A 13,355-nucleotide genomic window follows, 5' to 3' on the forward strand; every position below is an offset into this window, starting at 1 on the left:
ATACTGAGTTGAAAGTAACTTCAGAGTTCATATTCTTATGTATGTTTATGCATTGTTTGTTATATACTCTTAGACATTAACAAATGATACAGGAATAACCAATGTTGCAATGTTTGGTCTTTTTTTATTAAATATGAGCTTAAAGAAATTATATAAAAATACTAAGACACATTCTTTATGCAGCAGCCCATGGTTATGATAATATAAAGGAAGCAAAAAGCAGAGAGATAGAGTTAGAGATTTCTCACATACAAAAGAAACTCCTAGCAGGGGCTGAAAAAAGAAAATTCCCTTGTATTTAAATGAATATCACTTGTTCAATAAATTAATCATATATTGCTTTGTTGTTTTCATTAAAAAAGTTATGACCATTAGCTCATAAGGGTTTCTCTGATTTTGTTAATATGTATTCAGCACCAGCTTTTTGCTAGGCATTCATCTGAACACATAAAATACATTCATGAAGAACAACAAAAATATAGCATCTGCTGCTCTGGTGGAACTTAGAGAATATTTGGGACAAACAGACAATAAATAAGGAACATAAGTGAATTATATGGTATGTTTTAAGATTATTAGTGCTATAGAAAAAAGGCAGAAAGAGGGAAATAGAAAGTATGGTCTTTCTGGGAGGGTTATTTTACGAGGTGAATAGGTTAGAGAGGTTGGGTCTCAGAGAGATGACATTGGACCAAATTCTTGAATGAGGTGAGAGGCAATGGAAAGAGCCTTTCAGGTAGAAGTACAGCTAGTGCAAGACTCTAGGTAGGAGGAGCCTGCTCAGCAAGTCCAAGGACAGAGAAGAGCCCAGTGTAGCTGGAGAAGACTGAGAACGCTAGTATGGACTAAAGCTGCTATACTAGTAATTTTTAAAAATACTGTAGTGCCAAACATGGTACTAAGCATATAGTGTTTTCTTATGTCTCCTTTATTTTACTAAATGAGAATAGTTTTTATTATAAATTTTAATGAATATTTTATTGAATAGAAGTCAAACTACTACTTTTTTCTTCCATGAACCTCTAATACTTTTGATATTTGTATTTCTGCTATTGCCTTTTTAAAGGACGAAAATAAATTTATATATGAAATTAATCATTAATATTCAGCTTAATTCCAATATTATAAAGCAGAGTAGCTATTTGAGCATAATATATTCATAATTTATTGAAAGTGTAATATTAAGATACACTTTTCATGTATTCATTTAATATATGTTTATTGAGTCCATAAATATTTCAAGTTTTGGGATATTCTTTAAGTGAGTATCACTTGTTCAATAAATTAATCATGCCACACCTGGCAGGTGTGGCTCAGTGGATTGAGTGCTGGCCTGTGAACCAAAGGGTCACTGGTTTGATTCCCAATTAGGGCATACTCCTGGGTTGTGGGCCAGGTCCCCAGTATGGGGCATTCGAGAGGCAACAACTCATTGCTTTTCCTCTCCCTTTCTTTTTCCCTCCCCCTCTCTAAAAATAAATAAAATATTTTAAAAATATTTTAAGACAAATGATAATGAGTCATTGACTTCATGGATTTTGCCATCTGGTAGCGGTGAGAAAGTAGGATTTCAAACATGTTTTACAAGGGCTGTGTGAGTAGGGAAACATCGTGTGCTCTGGGTACATGCAAGAACTGCATTACTCCAGACTTGGGGGCACTGAAGTCTTCCCTGAAAAAGTGATGTTTAAACTTGGAATATTAGGGGTAAGTGGGAGTTGGCCTGGTAAAGATGTAGGTAAAGCTTCAGGAAGAAGAAACACCACACATAAAGACCCAGAAAGGAAAGAGGGTTTGATAACACTGGGGCATCATTTGAGGTCTTCATGTGGGTGTGGGAGGATGTGATAGATTTTTTAAAATCAAAAGATCATCAGACTAATCTATAAGTAGTGAGTACATTGAAGGAGGCAAGATGCAGACAGAAAGACCAGTTTAGTGGCTACCATGGTAAATGAACCAAGCAATTAGGATAGTTCCCTCAGAAGAGTGACAGTTACAAAGGATACAAATAAATGAACTCCTGATGTATATAGTAGGTAGCACGAATGAATTGTTACAGAGGAAGAGCAGTTAAACATGGTTTTTATGTTTCCGGGTTGAGTGATAGATGAAATTAAGCTATTTTCAAAGACCAGAGAAGGAGCAGGTTGGGGGGCAAGGAAAAAAACAGTGAGTTTTATTTTATTCTCAATTTCTATTGTCTGTACACATCTACATATTTCCTCTGAATATCAAACAAGTGGCTGATAAATAGTTGGCTATATGCATCTCAAGTTCAGAAAAGACCAAAGAGGAAGAAGAAACAAGGATATTTCATTATAAAAGAAATAAATACAATGGTGCTTTGTTAAAAATGTTAATTTGTATGCTTTATGGACCTAATCTAAATCAGTTATTTTTTTCTATGAAAAATAAATACATGTTAATGCTTAGATTATTTTAACTGCACCTAAAAGTATACAGTAAGGTGATGTTAAAATGAAAAGTATTTTTATTTCATGGTAAATATTTCATTATTGTATCTATGAACAAAAAATAATATTTAATAAAAGGTGGTTTAATTTAAAACATGCCATTGCACTGTACTTTTCAACTAATTGTATTATCTTTATATTCTTTTTTAAAATAAATATACTGTTTATGGGTTTTACTTGACATAATACTATCCAAGAATGAACAATTATATGCATACAATTATTTAAAAGGTAAACACAAATGGTAGGTTAAAAAAAGTCAGCCATGGGTAGGAATGTATTTATAGCATCTCTCCTTAGATCTAGATATTTTTATTTTTAATTTTTTAAATATTTTATTTCTTTTTAGAGAGAAGGGAAAGGAGAGAGAAAGAGGGAGAGAAACAACAATATGTGGTTGCCTCTCATGCGCCCCCTACTGGGGACCTGGCCTGCAACGCAGGCATGTGCCCTGACTGGGAATCAAACTGGCAACCCTTTGGTTTGCAGGCCAGCACTCAATGCACTGAGCCACACCAGCTGGAGCAAATATAGGTATTTTTTAAAAAGAAGCTTGAATAGCCATGACTGGTGTAGCTCAGTGGATTGAGCGCAGGCCTGCGAACCAAAGGATCAAGGTTTAATTCCCAGTCAGGGCACATGCCTGGGTTGCAGGCCAGTTCCCGGCAGGGGACGCAAGAGAGGCAACCATACATTGATATTTCTCTCCCTCTCTCCTTCCTTTCTCCTCTAAAAAGATAAATAAATAAAATCCTTAAAAAAAGCTTGAATATATATGTATATGTATACATATATGTACATATGTAATATATATATATTTACAAAGAGGTATGAAATAAAACATGCAAAAATTGAAGTAGAGGGCTGTCATTTCAGTATTGCAATTTATAAAGAGCGTTTGTATAAGTGTCAATTGATCAGCATTATTGTTATAGTTCTATTAGCATATTACTGAGTTAGCAAATGTCTTAAGAGGAGCAATGTCCTCAAAGTATCAAATAATAACACTCGTATTGGGAGAAGCAAATGTAATTGTTTAAAAAACTATAGATTTTGGACTCTGGCACTCATCTTCTTTGTCAAATGCAGACATTAACATGCAACACAAAGTAGTATAATAAAAATGAAATAATTCTTGCGAAAACCTTACTAGAGAATCTAGCACAAGTATCTAGAACCGAATTGTTTTTAAAATTAATTCATTATTTTTATTGATTATACTGGTATTACAGTTGTCCCAATTTTGCCCCCTCGTCCCCCTCCACCCAGCATCCTCCACTCCCTCCAGCAATCCTGCTCTTTGTTCATGTCTATGGGTCACAGGTGTAAGTTCTTTGGCAATTCCATTTCTTACATAAATGAAAGAATCTTACTAACTGAAAGGGACTTGAAATGTATATTAAGGGATAGGAAATGAAAATTCAACAAAATATAATTAAAAGCGGAGTTTGGAGAAAATTAAAACTGGCTCATATATTATACTCCACTTAGAGGAAACTTCTTAGAAATAGTTTCCCAAGTTTAGTGTGAATGTTGGATGAGAGTTAAGACAAGACTTCTGACTAGACATTGTACTTAGCTTTTCTCTGACCCATCTGGGTAGGTTTGTGAAGAAGAAAATAATTTCGATCCTATTTTAAAGCAAGGGGAGGGGAAGTGTTACAGGTCTCTTGTAGCTCTGGGGAAAGCTGAAGTTGAGGACAGGCATCTGTGAATTCAGTACCAGTGATATGAGTACAAAGTGAATCGACGCAGGCGGCCCAGGGGAGGTAAGGCTCAGTCAACTTCCAAGACAAGTCAGAGGGTCAGCCATATCATAAGTTTGGGCTGCATTTGCATTTGAATACCATTTTTAATTATGAGCATAAAATGTGTGTTAATAGTAGCTGATAGCTTATCATGACGGAGTTTTAGATTATTAACCTTCTTGTTATACCACAGTGTTGATTTACTGAGCTCTTAATTAAAACTTGTATATTAAAATCAGGGACAACTGTAATAGCATAAACGGTAAAATACAATAAAAAATCTTGTATATTTTAATGGGTACAATTCCACTTATATAAAGGATCCTTATCCTGTTTATAGATCAAGCATGTTTGGTGTCTTTTTTTCTTGTTTTCTGATACAGAAAAACATTTTATACCTTTAAATTTTAAGGGAATCTGCTATTATATCATAAGAAAAGAAATAAAGCAATTTGTGTCAAATATTCTAGTTTTTTGTAGGAAAGGAAGTTTGGATTGTTGGCTAAGGAAGCTACGTTCTACAGGAATCCTGCAATGACGCCCTGGCTGGTGTAGCTCAGTGAATTGAGTGTGGGCTGTGAACCAAAGGGTCACCTGTTCAATGCCCAGTCAGGGCACATGCCTGGATTGTGGGCCAGGTCCCCAGTGGGGGCTATGTGAGAGGCAATCACACATTGATGTTTCTCTCCCTCTCCCTCCCTTCCCTTCTCTCTAAAAGTAAATAAATAAAATCTTTAAAAAAGAAAAAATCCTGCAATGAAACATAGGGAAAGCCTTCAGCTTGCCTTCACTTCCACTTCCCACAAACCCAATGATGAAAGAAAAAGATAAAATCTAACTTGCTTTGAAAACAGACATCCTCAATCTCTAAAGCTCTTATTTTTTCACATTCAAATCTATTGCTGGATATTCTTCCCTTTTTCTTTCATTCTACCACTCTATTTAGTTTTACCTGTAACAACCACTTTTCTATATTATAGAATTTCACAGGTGCTATTTCAAAGCATAAGAAATGTCCTGTTACTTTTATTGTCCCCATGGTTCCAACAATTCCCAAGGTATTTCCAGCTCAAAGAAACAGAAACTCACACGGCAGGTTTTTGCAGAAACGGTAAAAGAGGAATGGCTGTTATTAACCTCTGCGGAACTCAGTATGTCTGAGCTTCTCCTGCAAGGTTCAGCTGGGTTTTCCAAACCCACCAGGTCTTCTGACAAACCCCTTTGCTGACCAGATGTGTCTGCGTCTTGACATTAACATGTACAACTATAGCTTTCCTCATTGATGAAGACCATCTATCATGACAATGCACTCTCATGTATATGAATAAATTGTATTAAGCACAATAACTCTGTATCTGTCTTCACAGGCAAAAAATATGAAACTTCTTGAAATGGAAGATTATAGTTGTGTAACGATATAGTCTAAAATAAGTGAAATTAAGGAAAATTTTGGAGAATGCTGATTCAAAGATTTAAATAGTGAAAATGCCTTTAATATAATTCTATTGATATTCTTTTCAACCACAGAGACGAAATTTCCAAAAACCACTTGCTTGTTTAGTAAAGTAATCACTGACATTCTTGGATGTATAAGAATATATATTCTGCAGGGATAAAAAGGTCTTAATTGGGTTGTCTCCATAAACAGTGCTCATTTGGGTACCTGCCTATTTGGTCTACTTGCCTTCACTTGCCCAACTGCGCAGGCGTTAGTTAGCAGGGAAATAAAGAGACCTACAGGGTGCTTCAGTACTACTGGGCCACAATTTGAAAAGTAATTTGGTTAAGTTGCCTTGATCCATAAGTACCTGTTTGAACACCTTTTGTAGGTTTTTTGTTTTCTGAGCCTTGATGAGGATCATTCGGTGACAAAATTACAGCACATGGTAATCAAAGCAAAACTACAGCTCTTTTTGTTAAATCATTCCAGGCAATTAAAAAAACACACACACAATAAGCTATCTTTAGTACAGAAAACAGGCTAAAAATGAAAAGAATCAACATCTCAACTTTTGGTTGAGGATCAGCACAAATAAATTCAAAAACAGAAAAGTGTGAGACAGCTATCAGTAGTTGGGTTTATTTTGCTTTAACAGGATAATAGCTGTTTTCAGTATTTACTTAACCTTTGTCTCCTCCGTATTGTTTCCCGACTTACCTGCAGTTGGAGTGGGCCTAAGCCTGGTGTTGCTGCGGCAGCAGCTGCCATGGTAGTTGGGATCAGCTGAACAGGGTAAGGGTCACCTAAGTAAGAGAATAATAGAGGCGTCAGCACCTTTTATCTACTCTCCACCTGCAAATTAAACTCATGCATTCACTCTTTCCAAAAGCCTTCTTTTGTGTGCCTTGCTGAGGCCTAATGAAAAGCTCCATTGTGCAGCCTTTTACTAACACTCTTTTCACAATTCTGGCTGAGAGAGGAATGTGAATAAAAGGCACAAGCAATTAAGGCGGAAACCTCATCCTTTTTTCATGATGTATTTAGAAAAATGGGAGGAAAAAGTGCACATTGATCAGAGGGCTGCACTTTATAACACACACACATACACACACCTGACAATCTTGATACGTGCACACCGACTCCTCAGCACATTTAAAATGGCATTGTAATAGGAACAGAGCAAACTTAATGCTATTTTAACAAACTAAACTCTGAAGATTGAAGCCAGTAGCGTACTTTTTAAATGCTGCGATTCAAGTAACCACTTAATGTCTTGTGGACAAATTCATAATAAAGGAAACATTTAATGCACTTCATAAGTTACATAAAGTATTGGTACCTGTATTATTCTGGAAACAAATGTTTTTATAAAAACATAAAGAAAATAGAAAATAGATGGTTTCTCCCCAAAGGATTTCTACTGGTGGGGTATTTAAAAATTAAATCTTAGCAATTTAAAATTAATCTTAAAGTTGTAATATATGTGACCTATAAATATATAGACACACATATATACACATACACACATAAGGAAGATTGATGCAGAGAAAAAGTTTTTTCCAGTAAAGAGATACAGCAGACTTTTTGAATAGGGCCCAAAGATATGAACATGATTAGTGTTTGAAACATGATCATAGCAAATAATTAAAAATAATAAATATAAAAGGAATTATATAGTATGTAAAACATATTCTAAAAATCTAATTTGTGAAAAACTTGTTAAATGTCAAATGTATAAAATATAACTGATAATAACTCAGTTAACATATTAATTCAAAAATATTTATTGAGTACCTGCTGTGTTGGTAAGCACTGTCCTGATACCAGATATATCACTTTAAAGAAGACTAATACACATGGGTATATTTATTAGGAACTTAATAAGGCTTAATCTTTGGGATTCTGGGGAGGGCTCCAAGCAATATTCATAGGGCCATATATTTTAATATTTCTCAGTTTCCTTAATTTTTTTACTTTGTTGGAATTTCTTTTTATAAGTGAATATTCAAATTTCACTTACATATGCATGTATATATTTTTCATATTTTTATTCTTAAAGAGGCCCCCAAATTAAATGTTTCGGGCTTCAAAATAACAATACCTGAATCTATTTCTCCTGAGCTGGCTTTCCCAAATCTCAGAGCTTAATTGAAGAAAATAATAAAGATAATTTAAAAGAAAAAATAAAGACAAGTATAAAATATAATGACTGTTAAGATAAGAATATATATAATACCATCGATTACATTGTGGGTACTCTAAGCCCAGTCCAAGAGGTCAAAGCCCTCTAAGAAGTCATATTTAAGCTAAAACTTGAAGTAAGTGAAAGCTACTCAAGCAAAGAAGGGGAGGAAGAACACTCCAAAGAGGGAAACAATTGTCATGACTCAAAGTCAAATGGGAAGATTTTATTAGAGCTCAGTGACTGAATCGCTGAAGTTCAGGGGAAGCAGAGATCAATGGGGCCAGAGAAGGAATCAGGGGCCAGATTATGTATGGTTTTACAAACAATTTTAAAGAATCTAAGCTTTACCCTATAGAATAAAAGTGAGCATGGAAAAAAGAGAGGTTGAGTAAAATCTTTTGGGCTTGCAGTAGGAAGCTGCAGAACTCTACATAATATGTAGTAATGGTCTGGACCAGGGTGATGATGTTGGGATGGGGAATGGCAAAGTCAAGTGATATTTAACAGGCAAAACTGACAAAATCTAATGATTGTTTATAATGAGAGACAGAGAAAACTCAAGGGTGACTTGCAGGGTTTTGACTTGAATAGCTGATTTTACAGTGATACTGATTGTTGTGGGTTTTCAAACATGTATATGAAGCAAGAGTGCCAGTTTGGGTGGATAGGGGAAAAGACAAGAGAGGGGAGGAGGAATAAAGAGTTCAGATTTGAATATTTAAGCCTGACATTACTATTACACATCCAAGTAGAGAGTTTCATTGAGGCACTTGATAAACATTAAATGTGTCAGGGTTTTAGGGGAGAAATCCACATAGGAGACCTACATTTGAGAGTGGTCAGCATATATCTGGAATTTTCAGCTATATAAGCTTTCATAAGATTATTTTGAAGTTAATAAAAAAAACCAGAGTTCCAAGGATTGATTAAATTGTAGGATACGTTACACTTTTAGCCAGGGATAGGTAGCTAGCAAAAAAACTGAGAAGAAGTGTAAATTTGGTGTTGCAGAAGCCAAGTCAAGAAAGATATTCAGAAAGAGGGCTCAATTTTTTCAAAGGCTGAATTTACTAATGTGGAAGCGAATGGTAACTTCAAAAAGGGCGATATCAGTGGAGTGGAGGGAGAGAAAACCTAACTGGAGTGAGTGAGACCAATACAGGATGACCGAAATTAAGAAACTGGGGTGGGAAGTGTAGGTTCCTGTTTACTGACAGACCATCATTGAAGAGCAGCACTGAGGAGTTTCTCAGAAATGTAGAATTTCAGACCCCACTCCAAAAATACTGAGGCAGGCAGCCTTTGGGATGGAACCTCCAAGGACTCCTACTTCCTGTAATGCCTCTTCCTGTGACTCCCTCCTCTTGAACAGAAGACACAAGTGAGGACAGGCTGCTTTTGAGACTAGGCTGCACAAAGTCTCTGGCTCCTTCTTGCCTACCCTGCTGCATCCCTACCTTCTTTCTCTCTGTTGTGGAGCAAGCAGCTATGTTGTGAGTTGCCCAATGAAGAGACTCACATAGCAAAGGACTGATGTCACTGACCAACAGCAAGCAGAGACAGAGGCCTGCCAATAGCCAAAGGAGGGAGTTTGGAAGAAGATTCCTCTCCAAGGAAGCCTAAAGTTGACTACAGTCCAAGCCAACACCTTGACTGCAGGTATGCAAAAGACCCTGAGCCGGAGGGACCCAGCAAGGCTGCGTCCAAATAAACGTTTGTTGTTTTAAGCCACCAAGTGTTCAGATAATTTGATAAAACAGCAAGCACATACGTTCTGAATTAGAATTTAAATTTTGACAAGAGCCCTACATGATGTGTATTCCTTTAAGAAGTGCTGAAATAAACAATTGCACTGCAGTGTTTTGCAGTCACTAGTGAAGGATGTATGCTCAAGGAAACTTTCTTTAAAAGGTACATACTTGTTAAAATTATAACATTGCTTGTACACCCATGAGAAAGACCCAGTACATGGGGAAGAGACCAATGATGAGGGGGCACGGTTGATGTTACACGGTAAGAACTTCGTTATTATTTGTTTTTTTTAATATTTAATCTAGAAAACACTTATCATATTTTATCAAGTAAAGGGAATTTTAAATGTTTAAATGTTGAATTTGTATTTATGGAAAACTAAACTAACAAATGTTCTAGTATGACTATTAGAATTGGCAATTTAAATACTTGAAACAATGTAATTCATTTATATTCTTCATTTAATTAATATAATAGAATTAACCATAGCAAACATAGAGAAGCTTTGGTGCTTCACAATGATAATTCATTTTATTGAATTTACTTTCCCCGTTGTGAATTAATCAATTAATAAGCACTTATAACATCTACCATGCAATCAGAAATTTGCTTGGTGGTTTGGGAGACAAAAACAACAAAACAAAACATAATAAAACTTAATCTTTATAATACATCTATATTTTCTAATTAAGTGTTTGAGTAGTACTGTCCACCAGTGAGCACAGAGGACTGAAGGAAAACCTATTGTCTTCAGAGAACAAAGGCAAAAAATAAGACTGAGCTTGGCCTTTGCAAATTTGCAGGTAGAAGGGAGGAGAGATGTTTTAGGCAGGCTGAAATGTATCAAAGTTTGGCTATGACGTGCTGAAGGAATGGAGAGAAAACTAGGTTAATCGATAGGTGGTAGTATAGAGAGAGGGAAAAGGGAACGATAGCAGAGAGTTGGAAAGCTTCATCCTTTTGACTTGAAGATATTTAGATATGAAAAGGCAGTGACTATGAAATGAAGTTTTAACAAGTGTCCTTAACAAAGTTAGGTAGTAGGAGGTTTTAAACATGATACTGGAACCCAGGGACAAAAACTTAACTCATAAATTTGGATTGATAGTGAACACCTGCAGAGGAGTGCTGAGCACTTGCAAATTACTAGCATCCAATTGTCAATGAAAAATTGAGTATTATACATATATTTGGAGCTCATTTTAGTTAAAATATAGACTATTCCATAACATTAAAAGGCATATATTGGAAACTTATCTTTCTTCATTCCTTGATTTCATCAATATGCACTAATACAATGAATATATTTTTTCCTTTGGATATATATATATATATATATATATATATATATATATACACACACAGTACCCTTGAACTACACAGGTTTGAACTGCACAGGTCCACTTATCTATGTATTTTTTTCTGTAAATACCTTATTGTTTTTGAACCATGGCTGGAAGTCAGCAGATGCACAGGGCTGACAGTATGCACTGATCTACACCATTTTACATAGTAAATTTGAGCATTAGCAGTTTGGTATCCATGACAAGTCCTGAAACGCATCCCTTGTGCATACCAAGGTAAAATGAGTTTTAGGGAAGTCAGAAGTAATATGCAACTTCTCAGTAGTAGGGGGTCAGCGGTCCTGACCCCTGCTTTGCTCACCATCAATGTGTGTGTGTACATATGTATTTATATACATGCCATATTGTATGTGTGTACAAATTTATGCATGCATATTTGAAACATTAAACATTTATACAAGCTAAGTAATTATATGTGTATGTGTATGTATATGTGTATGCATATGTGTATGTATATATCATAGGCTGGCTTGTTTACCCCTCAAAATTATATGCTTAAGTCCTAACACTCAGTGTCTCAGAATGTGGCTATAATTGGGGATAGAGTTTTTAAAACAAAATTAAGGTGAAGTGAAGCACCCATCCAATATGACTGCTTTCTTTATAAGAAGGGAGTCAGACAAAAACAACCCAGACAGAGGACAACCATGTGAAAACAAAGAGAAAGACCATTATCTTAAAACAAGGAACCAGGCCTCAGAATGGAATCTACCCTGTTGACCTTGATCTTGGACTTTCAGGCTCTAGAAATGTCAGAAAATAACTTTTGTGGTTTTTAAGCCCACACAGTTTGTGATACTTGTTATGGCAGCCCTAGCAAACTAACACAAAATGTTTGCCATCAACAGCCACATTTCAATGTATCGGGCTGGGCAAAAACGTGCTTTAGTTCTTTCTGTAGGATGGCTCTAGTAGTGCTTAGTTGTCTTTAACTTCATTTGACGCCATTTTGTTTGTATTGTGACAGCTGTCATATCAGTGTGCATTTAAAAAAATCAAAATTGGTGAATTTTTTGCAACCATTTTAATTTTGAAGATGGAAGAAGATATACAACAGTTTCAGTGTATTTTGCTTTATTATTGCAAGGAAGGTAAAAATGCAATTGAAACTTAAAAAAAAGATTTGCGCAGTATATGGAGAAGGTGCTGTGACTGATCGAACATGTCAAAAGTGGTTTGTGAAGTTTCTTGGCACTACTGATATTTTGGCCAAATAATCCTTTGCTGTGGGGCTGTCTTATGCATTGGAAGACATTTAGCAGCACCCCTGGCTTCTACCCACTAGAAGCTGACAGCAGGAGGTAGTTGATATACTCAAAATATCCAAATCAATACAGTTATTGGTGAAAATGAAACATATATCTTTTATTTTACAGAAAAAAACTAAATGGACTTTTTGGCCAACCCAATATTTTATGTTTAAGTAAATTGGAGAAAACAAGACTGACAGTGGGGATTAAAAAGTCTACTATGTACAGTTTTCTGTTTATTTCTCCCATCCCAGCCCACCCCTCCCCCATGCCCCCCACCTCCCTCCCATTTTCACCCCCCTTAGTTGTTGTGCATGTGTCTTTTATACTTGTTCCTGTAAATTCTTCCCCCTTTCCCCTGAAATTCCCTCCCCTCTCCCCTCTGGTCGCTGTCCCCCTGTTCTCAATTTCAGTGTATCTGTTTTTATTTTGCTTGCTTGTCTGTTTTGTTGTTTAGCTTCCTGTTAAAAGTGAGATCATATGGTATTTGTCTTTCAACCCCTGGCTTATTTCACTCAGCATACTTGAAAAATAACTAAATAAAAAATTTTAATTAATTAATTAAAAAATTTAAAAAAAAAAGAAAATGAAAGTGATGAAAGAAAAGTAAATGGCTAAGGACTTGAAATCTGTTACCCAAAGCCAAAGCTGTTCTTAACCTGAACTTTCTCTATATTTACTTCATTTAAAGTGACTTCTGGGATATTTAGAAATAAATAACTTTAAGCTTAAAAAATTAAAAATAACAAGTCTACTATGTCTATATTATACCTGTAATTGTACACAGTTCCCAAAGATACTGGATTTTGAAAGTTTCGTGTCTAAGGTACCACAGATGGCAACCATCTCCACCATACATACAAACCCACAAAACCGGAAGCATGTCTGCCTTACAACCAATTTCTCAATCCTAGAATATCCTGCTTCACTGAAATTTGCCTCAAGTCACTCAGTAAACACAAATACAACTGTGAAAATGGCCAAAATATCTACTTGAGTCTTAATAAAATTCAAAATGCATTACATGCATGTGTCAGTGTTCTAAAGTGGACAACAATAATCTATAAAACTTTAGAAACAATGTCAAGGGTAGTTTTTAAGGGCAAAAGAAAATTTCAGAAATTGTTGGGGAGAATCT

The 13,355-nt window shown here is 35.5% G+C and overlaps 1 protein-coding gene across 14 annotated transcripts in view; it reads right to left on the reverse strand.

Annotated features, from left to right (window-relative positions):
• Positions 1 to 13,355, reverse strand: part of SOX5 (SRY-box transcription factor 5) — a 929,786-nt gene that overhangs the window by 98,614 nt on the left and 817,817 nt on the right. For all 14 annotated transcript variants that reach the window (XM_037144816.2, XM_053661997.1, XM_037144815.2 and 11 more), the window contains one exon: positions 6,384 to 6,469. In XM_037144816.2, coding sequence (XP_037000711.2) covers positions 6,384 to 6,469 — 86 coding nt within the window. The remainder of the gene's footprint in view (positions 1 to 6,383; positions 6,470 to 13,355) is intronic.

Source organism: Artibeus jamaicensis, unplaced genomic scaffold (assembly GCF_021234435.1).
Source record: "Artibeus jamaicensis isolate MK-2021 breed Jamaican fruit bat unplaced genomic scaffold, CSHL_Jam_final contig_233, whole genome shotgun sequence".
NCBI lineage: Eukaryota > Metazoa > Chordata > Mammalia > Chiroptera > Phyllostomidae > Artibeus > Artibeus jamaicensis.